This window comes from Electrophorus electricus, chromosome 14, assembly GCF_041902795.1.
Source record: "Electrophorus electricus isolate QZ-2024a chromosome 14, ASM4190279v1, whole genome shotgun sequence".
NCBI classification, from domain to species: Eukaryota; Metazoa; Chordata; class Actinopteri; order Gymnotiformes; family Gymnotidae; genus Electrophorus; species Electrophorus electricus.
Window position 1 is genome coordinate 15,335,305 of NC_137510.1, and position 24,891 is coordinate 15,360,195.

General features: G+C 42.2%; 1 protein-coding gene across 7 annotated transcripts; it reads right to left on the bottom strand.

The window, feature by feature from the left end:
* Positions 1-510: 510 nt before the first annotated feature.
* Positions 511-16,785, bottom strand: adcy3a (adenylate cyclase 3a). 7 transcript variants are annotated; one of them, XM_081696610.1, is made up of 21 exons: positions 16,401-16,781; positions 14,505-14,687; positions 12,264-12,413; positions 10,139-10,269; positions 9,902-10,013; positions 8,293-8,420; positions 7,948-8,106; positions 7,687-7,852; positions 7,447-7,566; positions 7,036-7,178; positions 6,702-6,863; positions 5,946-6,033; positions 4,407-4,523; positions 3,901-4,169; positions 3,378-3,459; positions 3,112-3,270; positions 2,872-3,018; positions 2,627-2,743; positions 2,340-2,466; positions 2,139-2,263; positions 511-1,972 (listed from the first exon to the last, which is right to left on the bottom strand). In XM_081696610.1, the coding sequence occupies exons 1-21, from the start codon at positions 16,410-16,412 to the stop codon at positions 1,790-1,792; spliced, it is 2,880 nt and encodes a 959-aa protein (XP_081552736.1). In that variant the 5' UTR covers positions 16,413-16,781; the 3' UTR covers positions 511-1,789. The 7 variants fall into 7 exon arrangements, with proteins under 7 accessions (XP_081552736.1, XP_081552735.1, XP_081552734.1 ...); XM_081696609.1 differs by having other exon boundaries at positions 14,505-15,001; XM_081696608.1 differs by having other exon boundaries at positions 7,447-7,563; positions 7,714-7,852; positions 14,505-16,785.
* Between the last annotated feature and the right edge of the window lie 8,106 nt (positions 16,786-24,891).

Sequence of the window (24,891 nt, forward strand, 5' to 3'; positions counted from 1 at the left end):
ACAAACAGCGAATTCCCTTTTAAACGTTTAGATTAACTGAGTACTTCAACGGATTCTCCAGGCTAGACAACGTTAACTCGAACGCTGCATTTTCTTGATTAACACTATGCGTTTCAAAAATACTGTCCTAACAATTTACCTCAAAGGTATTCAGCATAATTTCGTGGCAAAATTCCTAGCCAAATCACCGACACAAAATATAGTTGTAATTATATGTATGTTATTCCTTTCCACTCTGGTGGAAAGTTTAGTAACGTCCCAGATAGTTACTGAAACACGATAGCGTTGGGGGGTCTCCGAATAGACATTCTAACACAGCCTGTCGCATCTTATAAGTTTATCAATTTACACTTTATTTTGAAATACCACTGTTAAATGTGAAATATTATTTTTTATTTTCAACTAAAAAATACATTAATGTGGTTTCTTTTAAATATGTCATTAACACATTGCAAATAAGTTCTGTATTACATTAAGTACAAGGAGGTTACAACCAAGAGACATCTACAGTTCATTCAAAGTGCCATTTTATTCCATATCTAAGGATATTTCAAAAATACAAATCAAACGTCAGTAAAATTCTTCATCAGTCCATAAAGACCAATTCCTGTACTGTTCCTTCATAATCCATTACAACATATGGGGATTCAGAAACAACAACTGCAATGCTGAGTGTGGTTTTTCATACAATATCCCTGACATCTGCAATAAGTTAACAGAGGAAACTGTGAGAAGTGTATTCCGCCTCACCACTCCAGTGCTATATCTGCTCACACTACACAATACTCTTTAGCTAAAATGAAACATATACAATCATAATATAAAAATATGACTTACAGGGAGAATGTTTTTTGCAAATGGTATTGTAGACCAGAGCATTGTAAAAGAATAAACTATTGCACATTCATCTAATCTTTTAGGAAAGACTTTAGGGGGGATGAAATTTGAGCTAAGAAACACCCATTCTTCCAATACTGCCAAAAAGTCTTAACCTAAATGCACTTGCATGTAGTACATGTACACAGACACTTGCATTTAACCTGCTCACAGTGAAACATCAGACACCCCAGATTAGCATACACACAGGACATGTAATGATAGCACTTACATATGACACATGTAAAACATTTTTCATTTTCATTGGGGGAGGGGGGTGCAGATTAGTTGGAAATGGCTGTGAAGTTCAAAATCACTGAAATAAAAAGGGGTAGATACACACATGTTGGGGACAGCAGGTGAGAAAGCACACACACTTTTACATGCACGCATCTGCACACACAATAGCAGCTTTGCTATCAGTGAGCTTCCTTGTCCACATTTTAAAACTTACTCAATTCCAAAAAGCATTTAAATAAACTATAGACTTACAACAGAATTTATGATAAATACTTACAGAGGAGCCATTTCTCAAATTTAAAAGCATTCTATTGTGTAATATTCAGTGTTGTAGAGAATGTTTATCTCCACTGTGAGTACTCCATGTCTGGCTTAATCACAAGAGTACACTTAAACAATATTTACTGACTGAGCATAAAAATTATTTTTGAACATTCATTCATTTACTCATTCATTAATTGAAAAGGTCTAAGTTCAACATAACCCTGTATTTCTCTAGTGTGACCAGAGGGAATCAAATTTTTTCCCACAATTTTGAGGTCTACTTTCCTCTCAGTCTGTAACACAAAGATTTTGTTTAAGGAGGTCTTAGTTTTTGTGTGTATAGTGCATGAGGAGAATTATCAAGAGAATTATGAATGTCATGTGATTGTGGCTTTTATATGCCTGTTGGTCAAGAACTGTCCACCACCTGGTGAGGCAGTGTGACAGAGGAGCCATTGATGAAGGAACCCTGTTTTTCCCGTCCTTTCAGGAAATAAGTGAGCAATTCTCCTTTGCCCTTCACAAAAATTGGTCCCCTCCTTACAAAACGGAAGCCATAGTCTTTTAGGATGCTGTAGCAATCTTCCACCACCTGAGGGCAACAGACTTTAGTATTACTAGTGTTACTGAAATGATAGTCACGATTATCACATCACACTAAATAATTCCTGTTCCATTTCAATATATTGCAACCTCTCTCCAGCTGATCAAGACAAGAGTTGAATTAAAAAAGTTTTAAAAAAGCAAGTGCTGTTCACCTGTATATTTCCCATCACCCCTGTAGACTCCATGCGACTGGCCACATTTACAGTGTTGCCCCAGATGTCAAAATGAGGCTTTCGAGCCCCTATGACTCCAGCCAGAACTGCCCCTTTGTTCAAGCCTATGAAGTAAAGATATAAGGTAACATATTGCATCAATTCCCTTGCACACCAGAAGGCTGAAGGCTGTCCACTCACCAATGCGAAGCATGAAGTTGTTAAAAGACTGGTAATTGATGTTCATAAGAGTAACTTTCATGGCCAGAGCAAAATCCGCCAGATCTGCCAGGTGCTGCCAGCGCTCCCTATCAGACAATTCTTCCTTCTGTTTAGCAGGAAAAAGTTGTCAGATTTATCACTGAACATTAGCATCATCACGTGTAGCATTAGCATCAGTGTCATCATCATCATCATCATCATCATCATCATCAACATCATCATCATAACTGCAATCTAGTATAATAACATTGTTGTTACTCTCTTACTTTCACGCAAACATAGCCATTAGTGCTAATGTCAGGAGTAACTCCTGATGCTGCCATGTACGTGCTGCCAATGGTCTTAATCTTGGTGATAAAACGAAACTGAGATTCATCCAGGAGCTACAAAGGACAAATGAGAAAACCATCAGTTTTATTCTTCATGTCTTCAGCATCATTGTTTGACACATGTAAATACATGCAGTAATGGGTAACTTGAATAGGAACAAGAACAAAAAAATATTACTTACACTATCAAAGTCAGAGATAATTTCATTAAGGAACCTCAAGCACTCAATGCCCCCATTGTTGATGCTCTCCTCCGTGTAGAAGTCAGAGAAATTAGGAATAGAGGCGAACATGACTCCAATTTCATCATATGACTGACTGTATAGCTCCTGTTAGGATTAAAACACATTGTACATAAAGACTGCATGGTTTTTGCAATTGAGCTGCTCATATCCTGCAACTGCCAGGAAAGATTTTCTCACTTCATCCCTCTTTTTGGAGCCCAGGAAGTGGCGTGCAACATGCTCTGGGAGCATGTTGGTGACCAGGGCCTCATTCCAGCGTCTCATCTCATACACTTTTTCTTTCTGCTCATGAACCTCGATTTTCCACAGGAAGAGTGTGCGGGCCAGTTTTTCCACCTGAAAAAGTGGGAAACAGAAGTAAAAATAAAAGACATGCACGTGACACACAAAACAGAAATGATGGAGGTGAAGAGATGATGGTCAAGGAATTGGCGGTCACATACATGTCGGGCGAAGTAGTAGAAGCTGACCATCATAATGAAGATCATCACAGTCACAGAATATTTGGAGGGCACGAGATATGCTCTGTGTAAACAGAAAACCATCAAGTGCTGAGTTCAGTCAGTGATAGTTTAGTACTGGATTAATTCCTATTAATGCAAAATCACCCACTTAGGACAGTATATATAGAGAAGAATACTATATTGTGATTATATTGCTATACACTGAGATTATGATATGTCTTGATACAAATTAAAACAGAGTGATGACTCCATGTTATGATATGACTGAAGACAGGCCTAAATTATAATTGTTGGATCGTGTGAATGCTGTGATTTAACTAAAGAATCTGAGAACAATTATCTGCAGTGTCTCAGATTGATCAGGTTCTTCACAGCACACAAGAATAAATGTAGTCATGCTCATAAACAGAAAGCTCATCTGCATATTGAAGCCCTCTGCGATATCAGCTTTGTGGAGGCCAATATTGCGATATTAATTAACAAATGATATACCAGTGCCCACCTGTAATCTTTATAGCGGGCTAGATCGTACTGGTCAAAGATGTCTCTCCAGCTGTAGATGTTAACCACGCCTGTGGCCAGCGTGATCAACAGCATAAGGGTGAGCTTGACCATGTGGCTGACCTGCACCAGCATGGTAGTGGCTATTAGCGCTAACACGGAAATATAGCTGTAGTACTTAGGGTTCTCCACGCAACCCCCCTTCCCAGCCGAGGCTGGAGAAACGTCCTCTGGGTTTGGCTCGAGGGGTGGAGCTGCCTGACAGCTTAGCTACAAAAGTGAGAAACCAAGTGCATGTGTGAAATCACAGATTTTAGAAAGAAGCCTTAGAACATTGCTCGATGTCTGGGAATGTTAAAACAATGGGAATAATGGGTAATTACCTTTGTTGGTGTCTAACTTATCACATTTTATTATTCAGGACACATATGCAATATACATCCTTTCTAAATTTCAGCTGTTTTAGGGTGCCCAAAAGTCAGGCCAAGAGTCTGCTCAGTGTCTCACCATGTCTATTATGTCTGCCAATGTAAGGATGAAAATGGCGGCCATGGCCCAAGTGTTGCGAGCCCAGCGTGTGTGATCAATCCATGTAGAGAACGACACCAGTCTTTTAGGAAACACCTACACAAAATAAAATGTATCCTGCTTACCTAATCATTTCACTGACCACAAGGATTTTTGATATTGGAATACAGTAGACCTGTACTATAGCTGTTAGCTGGTGGTTGAATTCCATTTAAAGTGACAGTGCTCTAATTATAGTCTACATGTCCTTCCACTGCGCAAAGAGGAATTATATATTTATTGTCTGATTTATAGCACTACTGTCTGACAAAATATTGCCTTTTATCGGGTGTGTTGTCTTCCACGCTATGGCGTGTATTAACAATCCTCAGAGTTTAATGCAGGAGGATAATACTCAAATAAGAGTCTTCCCACTCTAGACAGCATACTGGCAATGCTCCGGAGCAGCTATTCTGAGGCAAGCTAATCCAGGCCTCCAGCAGGAGTTATCCATATTTTCATATATTTTATCTTTTTTGGTTCATAGTAGCAGTGGTTAATGCATAATATGGGATATAAAGTTTTTCAAAATGACGAAAATATGAAAAGTCTATTTTAATAACCTCTTCTAACCATTATACACATACTGGTGAGCTCTCCATAAAGACAAAATTATTTTCCTTCTTTAAAAGTGAATTTAAATGCAAGAATAACTTTTAGGAAACACCTACCTAGAATTAGTTAATGACATTTTATTTACATCAGCCTTATAATATACACACATTTATGCCTAAATATCTTCTCACACTCATTACATGTTGGTATTTGATACATTGTTTATGAATAATGATAACATAAATAAAGAAGTTACAGCCTAAGAATGTTCCCTCGGTTTGCTGCCTGTTGGATTAGTTTGATTGGTCAACTTCCAAACCTTTCTCCAAATCTATGTCCAAATGACAAAGCTACCACTTTGTTCTAAAATCAAGTTGTACTCAAGAGCATGAATATCACACTCTCTATAGATTTTAGAAACCAATTGTATTTCCATTTCATTGGTATGTCATGTAGTCTCTCTGGCGCTTACTTTCCCTATCGCCTGGTTCTATTGGTAATTAAAATTCTTTCAGGCAAATTTAGTAGCAGTAACAGTCAATATACTACATAACTCTTTTAGTTAGTTGGAAGTGTAATTATCTAACCAATTACACAAGATTGTTTCAAAAGCATTAGAGCATGTTTGAATAACAGTACTGACAACACAAGATCTATTGTCCTCTGGATTAATATTAGTTTATCAGTACTATCAGTACTACACACTTAGTATTAGTATCAGTATTACACACTAAATATTACACATGACAATACACAGTACCCATCAGTGTGTACAGTACAAATTGTATCAGTGTGCCCAAAAATACCACAACATCTGCAGTGAAAACACATGGTATCACCTCTTCCAATGTTCCCCAGACCCCATGAGCTCTTGCCTGGTTTGTGTATGCTTGGCTAAGGGAGGTGGCAGGAAGGGTCACTCACCCGTGGGAAAATGGCCGCCAGGGAGCAGATGGTGAGAATGAGCAGCAAGACTTCCCCCACAGCAAGAGTCACATAGTTAGCTATCATCCTGTCAGGAAGAGCAGACAGGAAAAGGGATTAAAGTTACATTTAGATGCAGTTAGCATGGAAAACGAGGACAGAGGGTGGGGGACTGTATGGATAAGGACAATAACAACATCTGGCAGGGGAGAGATGGGCTGACTGCAGTGTTGTAAACAAACACTTGTGAATGCTCTGCTTCATTATTTCCTCCAATCTCAAACCAGCGTCAGAGACTGGATATTTCACTTCATAAAATAGCCATCCTTCCACAAGAACTGAACAGTTAAATTTAGAACATGATCCAAATAACTCCACACTGGCCAAAAACCTGTCACAACTATCAGGATTGGTCATATTTTTCATGGATATAAAAAGCATGAAAAACCAGACTATTTAATGAAATCATGTGACCATGAGGTCAGCCCAGAAAGAAGTGGAATACTCAAGTGTGTGAATAGTGTGTGTGCCTTTGTGTGTGTGTATGTGTGTGTGCGCGCGCTTGTGTGTGTGTGTGTGTGTGTGTGTGTGTGTGTGTATGTGTGTGTGTGTGTGTGTGTGTGCGGGTGTGTGTGTGTGCATGCGTTTGGTGGGTTTGTGTGTATGTGTATGTGTGCGTGTGTGTGTGTGTGTGTGTGCGTGTGTGTGTGTGTGTGTGTGTGTGTGTGTGTGTGTGAGTATCTATGCGTGACTCACCGTGGGTCTATAAGTACCTCGATGACTGCAGTGAAGAGCAACACCACACAGGAGCAGCTGAAAGCAGCTCCACTCTGTTTCTCCTTCTCCACTGAGAAGCGTATCTCCAGCTCTGGGTCCACAAAGCGCAGAGACAGTCGGTTCGTGGACTTTCCCTTTAATCTGAGACGAGCACGTATACGCACAGCCAGGGTGTCAGTGCCACAGTAACAAGCCAACCACATCTCTTTGCCATTACTAATTATACGATTTGTCGCGCAAAGGTTGAAACTGACAATCATGTCATGTACGACACATAAAGCACACACACATGCAGAGTTAGCACTGCACTTACGCCTGCACTGTCTCTCTCTCCAACAAAGCCTCGTTTAGGAGTTTATTCAGCTCCTGTTCATTTTCCTGAGCGTCAATCACCCTCTCGGCTAGGTCTCGTAATCGCAGCCGCCGCCGAGGATTTGGAAATGAGGGGTTCACCACCTGAACTCACACACAAACCAACAGACATACAAAATATTTATAATACATCACACTAAACAATCTATTTTTTCAAAGCATAAGCATAAACTATTTATGTGTTACCTCTGCATCTATGCAAAAAAAAAAGGTTTTACCCGCATCAAATTTACACTAACTTCTCAACTTCGTCGTTAGGAAATGCAAAACCAAAAAGCTTTGGCTGAGCTCTCCCATCCTGTGGAGAGGCCCTGAGCCAGGTGAGGGTGTTAAATGAAAAGCAGGCAAGTACCCGGGTGTCCAGCTCCTCGAGTTCCTCGGGCGTGGTGCAGCCTGTGTGCACACTGCCGTTGCACTCTGTTGTGTTGATCAACAGTGGCGAGCTCCCATTGGATGAAGTCATTGAGAGCTTCTGGATGAAACCCATGGAAGGAAAGAGAAAAAGAAAAACAGCGTTTGATTGGGGAGAGGGGAGCTATATTCAGGAAGATATATAAGATGGGCTCATCTGTAAAACGAAAGCAACACTCACTACTCCATTGATGGCATTTTTGCTTACAGGGCCCTTTGGAACAACGACCAAATACGTCTCAATGCCCCTCTCCTTCAGGTATTCACAGCGGTCACCTCCGTTCCCCGGCTCCACATCAAATTCACCATGAAGGCACTCCAGAGTGCTGTGGGAAATGTGCACTCTCCTGCCACCCACAGTAGATGTCCACATGTCAACAATGGGAAGCACATAACAAGGAGTGAATAGTCTTGCAATTGTAGATCCTGGAACTGGACTCACCCAGGTATGCCCCCAGCCTCCATTTTGTTAGCTACAGTCACATCTGTGGACCACACATCATACTGCCAGCGCTTCTGTCCCAGCACTCCCCCCAGAACGGTCCCAGAATGCACTCCCACACGCATGTCCACATCTGTCTGGGTCTTTTCTCGAACATAGCTGAAATGCAGAAGTACATAAACACCACATTAGCAGACACAAGCAGATAATAAACCAAAGTATATCATAGTACACAGTGGCAAGTGCTAAATATGTAAATGTACTGTTTTGTTTTTAGCAAAGGTGGTTTAAATGATGTTTTAGAAGGAGCTTTAGAATGATGCTAGAGGGCTGCTTATCACATACGAAATAGCTTCCACCATGGCCAAGCCCATCATGATGGAGCAGGCTGCATGGTCATCTCGGTAATCTGGAAGGCCACAGATACAGTAGTAGCAGTCCCCAAGAATCTTTATCCTCAGCTGGTGGTATTTCTAGAAAGTGAAAGGAATGCACAACAATTAGTTATGCTCTGAAAAATGTGCATATGTTAGCAGTTTACACACCACAGGCGTTATCTGTTGTTTTAATTTAAAAGTAAGCAACCTAGCTGCCTAAACATTTAAGTTTCATTGAACCTCAGATTTTAAGTTAAGAGAATATAAAATATAGATTATTGTTTGGCTAGCTTTTTGGAGCCTCAAAATTCTAATTTCAACAATTTTTAAGTTAAAACAACAAATCTTTTTTTACAATATGGGCTTTACAGTGTTTTTCCATTTATATAAAACACTGTATTTATTAGAGTAATGGTTAAATTCAGTGGTTAGCACATTATCAGATAAACTGAATCTTCACACAATTGTACTGGAGACTCATGTATTTGAATGTGTGAATGCTCCCAGTGTGAGCCATGCTGATACGTGTGAAGAAGTACTCACAGCAGCCAGTGTGTGCCACTGTGAGCTACGTGTGGAGAGGTACTCACAGCAGCCAGTGTGAGCCACTGTGAGCTACATGTGGAGAGGTACTCACAGCAGCCAGTGTGAGCCACTGTATGATACGTGTGGAGAGGTACTCACAGCAGCCAGTGTGAGCCACTGTATGATACGTGTGGAGAGGTACTCACAGCAGCCAATGTGAGCCACTGTATGATATGTGTGGAGAGGTACTCACAGCAGCCAGTGTGAGCCACTGTATGATACGTGTGGAGAGGTACTCACAGCAGCCAGTGTGAGCCACTGTATGATACGTGTGGAGAGGTACTCACAGCAGCCAATGTGAGCCACTGTATGATATGTGTGGAGAGGTACTCACAGCAGCCAGTGTGAGCCACTGTGAGCTACGTGTGGAGAGGTACTCACAGCAGCCAGTGTGAGCCACTGTGAGCTACGTGTGGAGAGGTACTCACAGCAGCCAATGTGAGCCACTGTATGATACGTGTGGACAGGTGCTCACAGCAGCCAATGTGAGCCACTGTATGATACGTGTGGAGAGGTACTCACAGCAGCCAATGTGAGCCACTGTATGATACGTGTGAAGAAGTACTCACAGCAGCCAGTGTGTGCCACTGTGAGCTACGTGTGGAGAGGTACTCACAGCAGCCAGTGTGAGCCACTGTATGATACGTGTGGAGAGGTGCTCACAGCAGCCAATGTGAGCCACTGTATGATACGTGTGAAGAAGTACTCACAGCAGCCAGTGTGTGCCACTGTGAGCTACGTGTGGAGAGGTACTCACAGCAGCCAGTGTGAGCCACTGTATGATACGTGTGGAGAGGTACTCACAGCAGCCAGTGTGAGCCACTGTATGATACGTGTGGAGAGGTACTCACAGCAGCCAGTGTGAGCCACTATATGATACGTGTGGAGAGGTACTCACAGCAGCCAGTGTGAGCCACTGTATGATACGTGTGGAGAGGTACTCACAGCAGCCAGTGTGAGCCACTGTATGATACGTGTGGAGAGGTACTCACAGCAGCCAGCTTATCAAAGCGGGCAAACAGCTCGTTGAGTAGCTTGACCAGCTCCTGCGCACTGCAGGACGAGGAGAGCTGGGTGAAGCCCACAATGTCTGCAAACAGAATACTGCAACAGAACCAAACAAAAAGATAATCAAACTCCAGCATGGACAGGTTTCCTGTGGACGCACACAGGTTTTTTGTTGCTGGGTCTTTTTTCCTCTTCTTATGTTCCATAAGTTGTGTACTGACCTGACATTCTCATGGCGATACATGTACATGGTGTTGAACTGTTGCATCTCTTTCTGACTGGCCTCCTTCTTCATGTCCTGCAACATCTCATCTGCTATATGCTTGGGCAGAATGGACAGCAGGAGGCGCTCCTGTGTACAAATGAATTCCACTGCAGTGACTGAATGACACAGAGACATCAAGTATAAATTGTAGCCTTCTGTGTTGCTTAAAGTGTTGCCTTTCAGCTTAAAATGAATGCATTTACATATACAATTTCTAAACATGTCTTAACTAGTGCTTTTTATATTTATCTCAGAGACATATCATGAGTAAATATCCTGAATAACATGTAACTGCTTGTTCAATTCTGACAATGGTTACAATTAATGGTTCCTTTGTTTATGTTTATAGCCAATGGCTATCTAATATCATTTCCATTCCAAACCAGGAAAGTATTTATATAATACACAGCAGTATTAAAGTTAGTATTCGGTCTGAAAAGACTCTGCAACCTGCAATGTCCTGACTAGAGGATTTATCATAATATGACATAGAAATGGCAATCAGGACACCCTTGCTTTCTCAGCACACACACACTGATACTCTCATTCACAGGAGGGGGGTTGACTTCATAACAGGTTTGCATATTCAACTAAAAGTGTGACCATAAAAGGGTAATGAAAGGTGGAAAAAACCAAAAAGAGACAGTCTACAGTGTGATTACAGCTGACATCGTCTCAGGAGGCTGGTCACCATGGTAACCTGCAGCAGCCGGATGCTTTTTGATTGGCTGGCAGCCCTGTCTCCCAGCAGCCCTTGTTTCTCTATTAGTATTCAGAGAGTTTCTCCTGTTATCAGTCCTTTTGCTCTCTCTCTCTCTTTCTCACTCTCTACCTCCCTTACTCACTCATACATACGCATTCACACACAAACACACATACAAATACTCCTAAGCTCCCAGCTGCCTATTCTGCTTCACATTCTTATCGCCTCCTACCCTCTCTGTCCCCTTCTCCAGCAAGCAGAAACTGGCTGCTCCATATATAGCAATCAAGAATGCCCAATGGCCACAGCTGTGAGACCAAAAAGAGAGAGCAATTGACTGCTGACTCTGTAAACACACACACACACGCACATAAAATGTGCAGTCATAACAGATTGCACACACAAACACACTCACAGAGCAGTCATAACCCCAGAACAGACACGAGACCACATGACTCACGTTTAGCTAACACACACACTACCTCAAACGTGATATAGAAAACTCACTTTGCCCAACAGGTTTCACCACTTTTCCCAATACTCTGATCAGGACCATGAAAGCTGCACATCACATTGATCACATAGTGCATCTCTGATGATCTAGCAGTTCTGTCAGTTACTGTTGACAACCAACAACAGTCAGCCTACACAATGCAAACAGATGAATTACCCTGACAGGAAGTTATGGAACTATTATCAGTCAGGTACTATGTAAGGCAGCTAAATGGCTTGAACTCCCATTTCCTTTTCCTTCTTTGTCCTCGTGTGAGGACTCTAAATGTACACAATTTCTTCACGACACTCGGACTAATAAAAATAAATACTGCAGCTTCTTAATGGTGGCCAAATTGTTGCTCCCAATGACGCCTATGCTGCAAGTTAATGGTGCAACAAAATGGTACAAAGGACAGAGGGTAATGGTTTGGCCCATATTCAGCAGAATGCACCAAAGGACAGAGGGAAGTGGTTTGGCCCATATTCAGCAGAATGCAGCAAAGAACATGGAAAAGACTGACAGAAACAGAAATAAATAGCCTGTACAATTTCATGGTACCCCAGAACCCACAAGTCTTTCAGCCTATATGAAGCATCACCTCTTCATAATTTTATAGTAAAAACATTGTATGGTTTCAAGACTCCTCAATCAACATGAAGATACAGAATGACTCATCAAAAGGTTGCCACAGTATATACTGCCCCTCGATCAAGGCAAAAACACACATAATTTGAAGGGAATCTATTAAACCATAAATATAGGACCAGACAGAACTCATAAAGGACTCAAACACTGGGATTCATAAATCATGTAAAAGACATGTCGCCTGTTTCACCATTTAGAATCAGTCTTTCTGGAACTCCTCAAATTCTTTGCTCTTACCTGCTGCTGACTCTGTTCCTCTAGATTCAGCTTGACTTCCAGGGATTGCCTGGCCTCCAGAAAGGCCTTGCGGTGTTTGCGGTCAGCCATGTAATATGACATGACCCCCACTGTGATGGCACATAGGTAGATCAGCATGTTGGCCAGGAGCTAAATAAAAGAGTTCAATATAATTACCTATCAATTACATTTTAGCTTAGCTATATAAGTGAACACAAATACTTTATTGGTAGAATATATACACATGCACAGGCATTTATTAATACTTAAACAGCAATTAACCAGTTTCCTTTAGACATTATAATGGCTAAATACCTATTATTAAAAGATCTGCCCTGTATTTATTTAGTAAAGTGATGTTATGGTTTTATCTTTTTGAATGCTATAATGCCAAATGGAAGGTCTGGGAGTGCTCATAGGACATATAGAAAATAACCTGATGTAATCTTTTTGAAGTATAATTTATTTACTCTTTTTTGTTGTAAACACTGAAATCGAAACATCCACATGCTGGCTCTTTAAAAAGGTTTATACATTTATAAATATATTGCACAAAATGAATGTCTTCAAAATTGTTTTAACAGAATATAAAATGAAATGTTTCTAAAATGAGATGTTTCTCTAAACTAAACTGTTTCAAACTGTTGTTGGATTAATGCAGGAAATGTAATCCCATGACTCTGATCCTACATTGCATTCTAATCTCTATCTTTCTGTCGTATGTCTCTTGGGGCTGCAGTCTGAACCAAAACCAGCCCTGCTGAGTTAGAACCCTGAGCAACCAGCACCTACCTGCCTGCCTGGGCCTCTCTGCCACCATCCCTACACCAGCCCAGCCAAATACCAGCACCACAAAAACACACATGCCAGTTGTTCTGGGTTTAATTTACTCCATGAAGAAACACCAGTGCTCCACTTAAAATATCAAATCAGCAATGTAGCCAGTCTTAACAATATGGCAATACCGCCAACAACATGTATCTTATTTACTTATTTTCTATATGTTTACAGGCTTTTGTAAAGTCTTACAAAAGTCTTACAGCTGTTTTTGATTATTATATTGTAATCTTTCTTTTCTTTTATGGGCACAAATACTTCTGCACTCTACAGCTGTGCATCTCTAGATCTGATTATTTTTAATCCATTTTTTGCAATTATCATATTGTATTATAATATAAACATAAGAGCCAAGGGCTCCTATGTGCAAGTTAGCAATTGTCAGTGTCATTCAGATATCAATTAATAAATGAATAATATACATGAATTAATAATTAATTATTGACTATTAATTACGGAGGGATTTACATCTCTCATTGGAAGCTTTTCATTAACTGAATTACTTCCGGCAAAGACTGGAAGACTGTAGATTAGCTAACTACATCTTAGAATAGCTTCTACAAGACTGCATAAACAATGCCACTTATTGTTTCATGCAGTAGTTTCACATATTGTACATATTTTACTGAACCATGTTTGATTTTTTATGCAGGTTCAGCAAAAATGTTACGGAATTTTAAGATTACAGAGTAAATGGCATTTTCTTACTATTCATGTTTTGGACATTTGGGACATAAACATTTCAACAGGCCACTATCCTACAGAGAACAAGGCGTCTGAGAACATACTGGCCAGCGGGCTGCTATGTTTGCTCTTAATTACCATTACTGGGAATTACCATTATGGGGTTCTAAATTAACACCGTTGCTTCAAAAACAATTAATTGTGTAACAGTCTCTCTAGAGAGCTTGTGTTTAGCCCAATTACAAAAAAAAAAAAAGCTTTTTTCCTACGCTATGTGGCTAGTTCAATCAGGCTTTGGTCATAATCCCCTTGGGGGCTTATAAATGATGAAAAAGAGATGACTGGTTGAGGAGAAATTTAAGAAACAAGTCTTTTAAAAGACTCTTTTTAACCGGACATGCTAATATGTGATACTCCCCTAGTATGTGAAATGTTTGCTTCTGAGAAGCCTTACCTCAGAGCTCTTGCCAATTAGTCCTGAATTACTATGCAGAATAGCAGAACAACACTTCAGACCAAGAAACTAAAAAAATAGACTAAAAAAATATGTAATAGCAAATTTTGATGGCAATATAGTCCAAAATGTTCAACCCAAAATACCTGTCCTTCTAGATCTCTCTACAACCTCTAACAATGTTACATTGTTTGCCCTAAATCACCTAGTTTCAGATTCTGCCCACCCGTCCCCCCCAAGCCACCCCCCTTTCCCTGATCCCTAACCTGTCTCCCGAGAGCAGCTCCCTGGATGTCTTCCTGCTGCTGCTGAGCGATGGTGACCCCCAGCACCAGGGTGTGCACCCCACAGGACACAGCCGTGATGAGCACGATGGGGGTAAGTCGCAGCGGCAACGTCAAGAAGAAGGAGAAACTGAAGAAGGCCTGCCATCCCACCGTGTCGCTGGCCTGGTGGAAGCGGGCAAAGTTCAGTCCCAGGTAGCAGAAGATTTGGGCTTCTATGAGTACCCACAGGGCATAGGGCACCAGCCTCCGGGAGATGCGCTCCGGCAGCAAGCCATAGCGGCACAGCAGGTATAGCAAGACGTCAGCAGCGAGGCCTACAGACGCCACGGCCACAGAGGCCAGCTTGTCGCTGGTGTAGACCACAGCGCACATGACGATCACATAGCAGTCGAAGAGGGCCGCGAACACCACCAGCACCAGCAGGGTCTCGTGCCGCTGCCGGCGGAAGTATGTCTGATAGAGGTTCTCCAGCGACTCTGGAGCAAATGTGAGGCGCATGAAGCGAGGGAGACATAGACAGCAGCCTGAGCTACGCACAGTCACCTCGTGTGTGCGCCCCACTGCCTGGCCCGGGTCGGACGGCAGTGTGACAGAGCAGTCTGCTGAATACTCTGCTGAGCACTCTGGCTCAGAGAAGGCCCGATTCCGATGCATAATGAGGAACTGATATATTACTTGAGGAAAAGGGGGAAAAAAATAGATTTGTTGTGCCTGCTAATCTTTATGTAACGGAATCTTTAAAAGTACATTGTGCTTGTTTGTCTGATACCCTCTTAACTCCTGTTTCAAACAAGCTTTTGACCTGAGGGGAACATTTGATGACTGGATTCAATGTGGTCTTCTGATTGTCATGTCTTGCATTTTTAAACAATGAACTGGATATTATTAATTTATTTTATACAGACACCAAGAGTTTATTAACCTGGAACCTTTCAGTAATGACAAAGTTTAACACTTTGGCAGGTGCAATGTTAGAACAAAAAGGTGTCTGTGATGTACCCAAATATTCTCAGCTCCACACCTTTGCTGTCAGAAATGTGCAAGGAAAAGGCTCAGCAAGGCCACCGAAGGCTTAGTCGACATGGAGGCAGAAATGCCAGCTAAAACAGATTTGTCTCTGTCACCATTTCTGTTTACATATCTGTCACTCTGCCTCCTGCCCGGGATCCAATCGAGGTCGCCACCATCGTTCACTCCAGGTTTCCATGGTGAACCCTCGCATTGACAATGAACATAGGACTCAGGAAGGAAGCGATGGGCTCATTTAAATAGATTGTTTTGAATTTAACACGATATATCCGGAGGTGGCTAATAAAAAACACAACAACAACAAATAAACAAGCTTTAAATCCTTATAAAAATGTAATACTCGCGCAAATATTCGGACGTTATCGAAATAGCTTTCCGGGTCTAATGTACTTCACACCTTCTTCGTTTAGATTAAAATGAAATTTTGCTTGTTTTCATTATATGTATATTACATCGTAGAATTCACCCTCCCCGAAAGATTCTTACAGGAAATACATGTTGCGCTCTCCTCACAGATGGGGAGCGTGTCTTCCTTGAAACGTAAATGCAGACTGCCTTAGACACACATTAAAACGGACAGTTTCTGTCATCTGACATAGTAGGTGGTATACATATTGCCATTTTAGGTATCAGTCGTGTAAAACGCACTTAAGTTACTAACAGTCGTTATTACACTTTCTGCATTATAGAACTGAAAATTTAGCTCACCACCTGAGCAAAAATGAATAAGACATAGAGGAAAAATCACTTTCTTCAATTTGCTTTACGTAGCCTGTGCCACAGTAGTATTTGAAGAGAGCTCTACGGCACAACATGCCTAAATCACAAACGTCTGTTTCCAGTTACCAGTAACTCCATTTAGCTTGTCATCATCGTCGTCTCTGATGCTATCGTCTTACATTAAAACCACATAAATCCCAGATGGTGCGTAAAAATCATCGGCAGAACAGTCAAATACGACACAATAACCAATCCTTGAAAATCCACCCCATGCCTGTTATTCGGAAGTACTCCCACTTTCACCAATAAAAGTCATCCTTGATTTCGGATTGCGAGTTTAGGATTTCGTCCTTAAAATAAGCGAATGGTGGGTTAGCATTCATTACTTCCCTGATCGACATCAAGGAAGTCTTGATTTGTATGCGCAAGACCCCAGGTTACATAGGAAACGCCGAGCGGCTTACTGGTTTTCTGCTTCTCGAGCCAGACTTTCTATATACAAGCCCGGCCCTCTAACCCACTCGTTCACACGCTTTTTCGAAGACTTGGTGAGAGGAGCAAGGACGTAAAGCCAGCCTACTAAAGCCTATGTAAAGCCAGCAACTACAGATGTTAGGTTTATGTTGTCCATTGGTATTACGAAGGCCATATTACCTCATTTACACTAGGTTCGGGTAAATGCTGCCTAATGAAGTGAAAAGCAACTGTAACAACGGGAACATTTTAGTCCAGATGTTGTAACAATAGCATACAATTAGACGCTTTAGTAAACCCCCCCCCCCCATGTCTCTCACTCACTCACTCGCACACCCACTCACATACACAGACGCACACGCACACACACACACACACACACACACACACACACACACACACACACACACACACACACACAAGTGCAAAGAACAATGCTGGTGTTTGGACAGGTGTGGCCCATTGACACTAAAATCATACAAAAGTGTAGTTGTGAGAAAAGAAAAAAAAAAGATTTAGCAAGCTAAAATATAAAAAAGGGAACGGATGTTACCTTTACAGTGCTGGAACCTGGGACTGTGTTTGGTAGTGTCAGGAAGTGGCTAATAGAATTATAAAATAGATGCATAGATCACTTAATCCCATAGTGACATTCAAATTTTGGGGATAGAATGATGCACAAGGATGGACAGCAGCAGGCATGTAATCTATTCATTCCACTGCAACATATAACATTTGAAAAGAGAAAAAACTAAATGATAACAAAGTAAATCTACAAGAACATCAAACAAATTTTCAGAATTTACAATTGCATATTTTCCAAAGATATGATTTATTAATTGCATCTGTACTAAACATAGATCACTGCATATTAGGCCTTTTTTTTCATACAATTTAGTATAATGCAGTATTCCTGAAGAGGAAGAGGGCTAGGGAAGAGAAGGAAAACCCACCAACATCAGGGACTGCACTAAATGTACTTTATTACTATGAGTGGACCAAATGGCTTGTCACAGGTTAAAGATTGTTAGTAATTTCACTTGCCATATTCAATTTATTTGTGTATTTAATACATATCATTTCTGATTAATACACACACACACACACACACACACACACATGTACACACACATGTACACATGCACACATACATGTATGAACACTGGATGCTTCCATTGACACCACCTGTGGCTGGTATTGATTATTCCATCGAAGACCAGTAATGACATAGTAATCAATAACTGGACTGCTGGCTTTCATAAACCAACACATTAACGTTGTGTCATTCTTCCTCTGCTATTCTGAGCCTCACATTGCCCTTATCCAGCCGTGAACATGACATCACAACCTAATACTGACTACCTGACTACTGAACATCTCTTACCACTGATAAATATTCCTGGAGGTCTTCCCTTTGACTCTGCTAACTGATATGTGTTCTACTGATTTTCTCAGTGAATTTGATATTGTGACATGGGGTGGCACTGCAAAGGTAGCCCTAACTAGAAAGTTTTAGATGATATCCAGTTCTGGAAGAACATGATCTTAAAAGTACCATAAGGGACAACTGGCAACATTTTTACATGGTTTCTTCCAACTGTATCTACCTTACTGCTCTAACAGTACAACATATCGTTCACTTCCTGCTGTAATGGATTACAGTAGAAAGTATTTCATTTAAACAAAAAGAAGACATGAAATTAAATTCACTGTTTTCAAATTTGATTATGCTACATTTAGGCTAAATTTCATTTTATATTAAGCATTCTGTAGAGCTGTCTGACTTAGTGTCCAAGCATACAATTGGGTATTTTTAGAACATCTTACAGACAAACAGTCTAATGGTATAAAAATCCCTACTTGATATATCATGATTATAATCAATCATTTTTCAATATAAGCAATATTGTTTAGAAAGATGACAGAGAGATGACAGCATGATGCAGTCAAACTTTCATTAGCTTTAATTTAAGCTTTGAACACATTAATTTAAACCATTAACAATAAGATTGAGGCCTATAGTTTAAATATGCTAGAGACTCATATGTCATCATATGGAAAAAAATATTTTACACTATTGAACTGCATGCTTGATACAAATCATAGGCATAGTTTTCAGGGTTTGGGGGGTGTGGGGGGCTCCCCAATAACTCTTGCTCCACATTACCTATATGATGTGTTAGGCTGGGTGGTATGAGCCGTGCCCTACTCTCCTAAAGTTGAAATGTGTTGTGGAAATTTACTTTGCTTCGCTTTACTTTGCTTTGTGTTTCTATAGTTACAGCATAACAGTATGTAGATAGGCGTGAGAGCCAAGGACATCAGCGGCTCACGTGCTTTTCTACCCATAGAGACAGAAGAAGACTTTTCTAACCGTAGAGATAGAAGACGCCACCTGCGCTCAGGCTAACCAAAACATAAAGTTCAGATACCTTGTAGGAGCTGTTGTTTCTTTTTTCTTTCTTTTCTTCTCTGTGTATAAGGGGAGGGGGACTTGTACTGTGAGGCAGGTCTCTTTCTCTGTTATACAGGGGACAGAACTCAATAAACATTTTACTACTCAATGCATAAGGCTGTCTGTGTTTGATGTGCTCTCATTTTTCTACCACAATTTGGCGTTGTCGGCAGGATGAGCAGCTCCACCTCTGAAGAGCGAAAATCAACACTTCACTGAGGACGCTCCTTGGCAAGGCTGAGCTGGGAGGGAACACCCATTCGGGGAAAAGTACTGCCAGAGTGAAGGTATTTTCCCTCATCTTGCGGTGCCTGCCTCATCTTCAAAAAGAACCGTGAGTGGGAGAGAGCAGTGATTGTGTAAGTACACAGATATTTATTTCCCTCTGTGCGGCCGTTCGGGAGTTCTCCTCTAGCATAAGAATATTTCAGATGTACTTGAAATAGCTTTGTTACGATGGTGCAAAATAAAGTGAATCAGTAGCCTGCTGATAGTGTGGCCCCTATTGCTCAGACGTGAGATTAGGGATGTCTAGGAGACGTAATAGGTCCGGACCTGGGAGGAGAATCAGTCCACGAGCGAATGGAGCATAAGATACGTTAATGGGACTAAAATTACAGCAGCGCATGCATTGAGAGAGTAATAAAATGGGATCCCAAAATACTAAAATAATGCAATATGACCCGTCCGAGTGGAACCAGCCCTTACATAATGACATGCGAAGGGACTATGGGGAGAGTGCCTTAAAGTGGTTGCCCATATGGGTAGATTGTTATGGGTTCCCTCAGAATGGGAGCTTGAGTATGAAACTGCTTAATAATATACTTAGACGTATGGAAAACTGACCAAGGGATTCTGGTCAGCGTAAGGTATGGGATAGACACCATGGGAATATTATAGCAAGTCTTAAAATGTGGATAACAGGGAAAAAAAAACAAACAAACTAAGGGGACTGGGAAGGGGGGATGAACCTAACTCCATTTATCAGTGTGTGTCCTCCAGAGCTGATCCCGATCTCGAATCCGCTCCACCGCAAGAGAAACCAACAGCCGTGGTGCCTGATCCAGTGGCAGCAGAACATCCACCCGCCTATGGACTGCCTCAAGCAGGACCACACACTGATCTGTTAGATAAAGCCCATGCCATAGAGCAAAGGCATCACCCTCAAAACGGTTAACTAGGAAATGGATGCTGACATCTCGTTTGGACTTAGCAGACTGGCTCAAGACTATGCCAGACGTCATGAAGCTCAAATTCAAAGAACAGAGCAGACAACATGGATCAAGCCATGTTCACTATGATGCAACAAGTGGCTCCCAGGGGGAGAGAACGAGGAAGGGAGCATGATGCTCCAGGAGGGAAGGATATGGCTTGGAGAAACCGATGCTATAATTGTGGAAAAGAAGGACATTTCTATAGCGATTGCCCTGGACAGGGTGACTCAGCAACGGAACCTAGTTTCCCACTGCCAGCTGATGACTGACGGGCGGGGGAGAGCTGGGACGTCTGTGAGGGACCAGCAACCCCATCAGACAAAAGGGAAGTGCCAGATTTTTACTCTATGTATTCTCAGCAATTAAGTAAGGGACCCCTAGCAGTACCTCAAGTAATTTTAACCGTTAACGGCAAACAAATCAAGTTTTTAGTAGATGCACTCAGTAATTCAAGCAAAGGGAATTACTAATAGAACGGTGGCTATAATGGGTGCGAGTGGAACGGTGGTGCATGAGAGACGCAAAGGTGCATGTCTGCGCCTCTCCAATGTCAGGTGGGGGAACGAAAGTTTCGTCATGGGTTCCTTATTTCCTCTGTGTGCTCAATCAACCTGCTGGCTCGAGATTTGATGTGCAAATTGAGTTGTACTTTAGTAAGCTCCCCAAAGGGACTCAGTGTTACCTTTGCGGAAGGCGAAGCCAGTGCACAGATGGTGCAGCTGGGAGAAGGGGAGCCGGGATATATCTACGAGTGGGGGTTGCAAGGTGGGTCAGGGAGAATAACCGAACACATGGTCGAAACCGCCAGAAGGGCAACTAAGGGTAAATTTACTTATATGGATGCGGAATGTTTGCATGGGACTGCATATGTTTCCGATGGTCCAGATAAGCAGTATGCAGAAGCCTTTTTCCGTCATGAAAACCTAGACACCATTAGAACTAAATATTTGTATTGGGATGATGATTTTGTAGCTGTGCAAGTTGAACTGTCTGATGAACAGAAACGGTGGTATGATGTTGAGTACTCCATCCCCCATGTCTCACTAGGCAGAAATAATCCTTTTAGACAATGGCAGAAGGTGGGACCGTGGATAAGACGAATGAGTCATCTCCACAGAAGGGAACCCACTGAACAACCCACTATTCACTATAATGCAGGAGTAGATGCATTCCGAATGAATCTGCCGTATGTAATTACGGCTAACAGAACTGTAGAGCTTACCTCACCTCATGAGAGTGTACCCTTGACTAACTTTGTAGCATCGGAATCCAAGCATGATAATTATTTGAGCGAGGTATCGGATATCTTATGGGCTAAAGGAAAAAATGATGTGGGATTAATCAAAAGTTGTGAGCCAGTGCAGATTACGCCAAAGGGCGCATACGGACTGAAACAACCCCAATACCCGTTGAAAAAGGAGGCTATAGAAGGTATTAGGCCAGTATTCCGATCCCTTCAAGATGCTGGCATGATAATACCATGTCCGTCCTCGCCTGTCCGTACCCCCATATTTCCTGTGAATAAACCAGGGCGTGATGAGTGGAGATTTGTACAAGACTTACAAGCAGTAAATGCAGCAGTACAAGCAAGGGCGCCTGAAATGCCAAATCCACACACCATATTATCACAAATACCACATGACAGTCGATGGTTCACCATTGTGGATGGTTCACCTGGCGAATGCTTTTTTTAGTGTACCGGTACATCCAGATAGCAAGCTTTGGTTTGCTTTTTCCTTTGAAGGAAAACCCTACACGTTTACGCGCCTCTGCCAGGGCTATTGTGAATCGCCAACCATTTATAATGCTGCAGAAAAAGTCTAGAAGGTCTTACCCTTCCCGCAGGCACAACTCTGCTGCAATATGTAGATGATTTATTACTAACAGCGCCGACAGAGGAGTTGTGCATGCAAGCCACCTTACGCCTGTTGAAACATTTAGCTGCAAAAGGGCATAAGGCTAGTAGAGCAAAATTACAGAACTGTAAGGAGGAAGTAACATTCCTGGGGCATATCATTAAGGGGAATACACACAGGCTGACACAAAATTTAGCACAAGCTATAATTTTGCTACCTAAACCGACCACAAAGAAACAGGTGTTATCTTTTTTAGGCATGTGTTCCTACTGTTGCATGTTTATTCCATCCTATGCAGAACTGGAGGGACCACTACAGGCCATCATTCCCACCAAAGCCGGGAATGCGGTGCAGTTGGCCTGGACCCCAGAGGCGGAAAAGGCGTTTGTAGGATTGAAACAAGCACTATAAAGCCTGCCTGCCCTAGGTTTACCTGATCCCAACAAACCTTTCACTCAGATGGTAGATCAGAAAGGTGGTTATATGACGTTGGTTCTATGCCAGAAACATAGAACACATCAAAGACCAGTAGCTTACTTCTCGGCAAAATTAGACACAGTGGCACAAGGACTCCCAGCTTGCCTCAAAGCAATAGCAGCTGCCGAGAAGGCCATACTAGCCTCAAGAGATATAGTGGCATACTCCCCTCTTAGTCCCACACACAGTACACCGAATACTGCAGGACCAGAGAGTGTCACACTTATCAGCCCAGCGATGGCTGCAATACCACATCACCCTCTTAGACATGCCTAACATGACTGTTAAAAGGTGTACAACACTGAACCCAGCTACACTCCTTCCTACGGAGGAGGATGGAGACCCACATGACTACAAAGCAGTCTTAGCTGTGGTATGTACGCCACGGGTTGATCTTTTTGAAGAAGCCATAAGTAACCCAGACCTATGCCACTATGTGGATGGGTCAGCAAGCAGGGACAACACCGGGGTCAATAGGGCAGCATACTCTGTAGTAACAGATCATGAAATGCTCAAAACAGAAGTGTTACCATATTCCTTTTCAGCGCAAGCTGCAGAACTAGCAGCACTAACGGAAGCATGCAAACTAGCTGCAGACAAAACTGTTAATATTTACACTGATTCCAGATATGCTTGGGGGGTTGTTCAAGATTTTGGAGCCATATGGAAGCATAGGACGAGGAACCTGGGTACACCACACACACTATAAGAAGGCTCTGACACCAGCCCCAACTCCAAGCAGCACCCCAACGGACTAGGTCGGAACTGTGTTGAGTAGGGTGTTGAAGGCAAAGTCTACCCTTTTGACACTCAGAACCATCAAGAAACCTATAAGATGGGTGTGTCGGTGCTTGTGATACTTGGGGTCTGGCATAGTATCCACTTGAGTACATCCGAACGTATAACCTGGGACACCTTGTCCTCCGGTTATTGGACCAGGCTAAGTAACAGCTATTTTAGTACCACTAACAAGGAATGAATTCCTTGGTATCAAGCCTTCAATAAGCCAGTGCAGCAGACAATTACAGGTCACCTGAGAGAGGACACGAAAAAGCAGTGTCACGTTATCAGGGTTCCATCAGATTCTTATGATTATTCTGCAAATAGAAAATATGTATGGGACATCAGAACTGATAGCGAAGTTAAGCAATCAGCCAATCTAACCATTGCCAACGCGCCTGGGGATGGCAATGCTATTCCGATAATGTTACAAGGAAACTGGAATATGACTAACCCCAACGATAACTATCTGTGCTGTATAGAAAGGGTTGGTGCCGACATTTGTGCGCCACTGACACTCATAGCACTGCCACGTAGAGTAGATCACATTCAGCTAACACGTAGACTGCATGTTGATATGGACAATGAGTCTCACGACTTGTTGGGAGCATTGTTACCTTTCCAGGGCCCCAACACCACTGAGGCAGAATGCTTAGCAGCTAAATGCCAACATAATACAGCATGTATGTCAGCCATTGTACATGCCCAGCATATTGAGCTAGATTGTCTGGTGTGCCAGCACACCAGCGTCCCATGGACTGTAATTCCTTTGAAAAAGGCAGACGTAGGAGCAGTGAACATGACACTCTTTATGTGCCAGATGATTAACCAGACCTCACACTGTTCCAGCCCCACTGACCCTGCACCACCAAAAATGATGCTGCATGTGGCAGCTGGAAAGGGTGAGATATGTGCATGTCAGATGAAGCAGCAGATCTAGGTGCATCGACTATGTGCAGGTGCACAGCAATGGCACTTGCAGTAACTCCAACGGCAGCTCCCTGTGGAATTGCTCCATGACAACCCTGCAGGGACATTGGAATGTGATGTGGGTCTGTGGTTTGGTAGTCTAGGGTGAATTACCACATAATTGGACTGGTTGTTGTTATCCAGCTGTAGTGCGCCCAAGGATGCAGGTGTATACACTTCCCCATGCCGAGCAGCACAGGGCGAAGAGAGACATAACCAACACAGCCTATCGTGGTAGACTCCTGAGGGACCCATGGACCACTCCGGGTAAAACCATTGGCTGGTCCCTTTTCCTGGGCAGTGGCACAGTAGTAGCCCTACAAAAGATTAATGGCTTAGCTTATCAGTTGCTGCAAGTAGTTAATGACACCACAGCAGCTATAGGTGCCTTG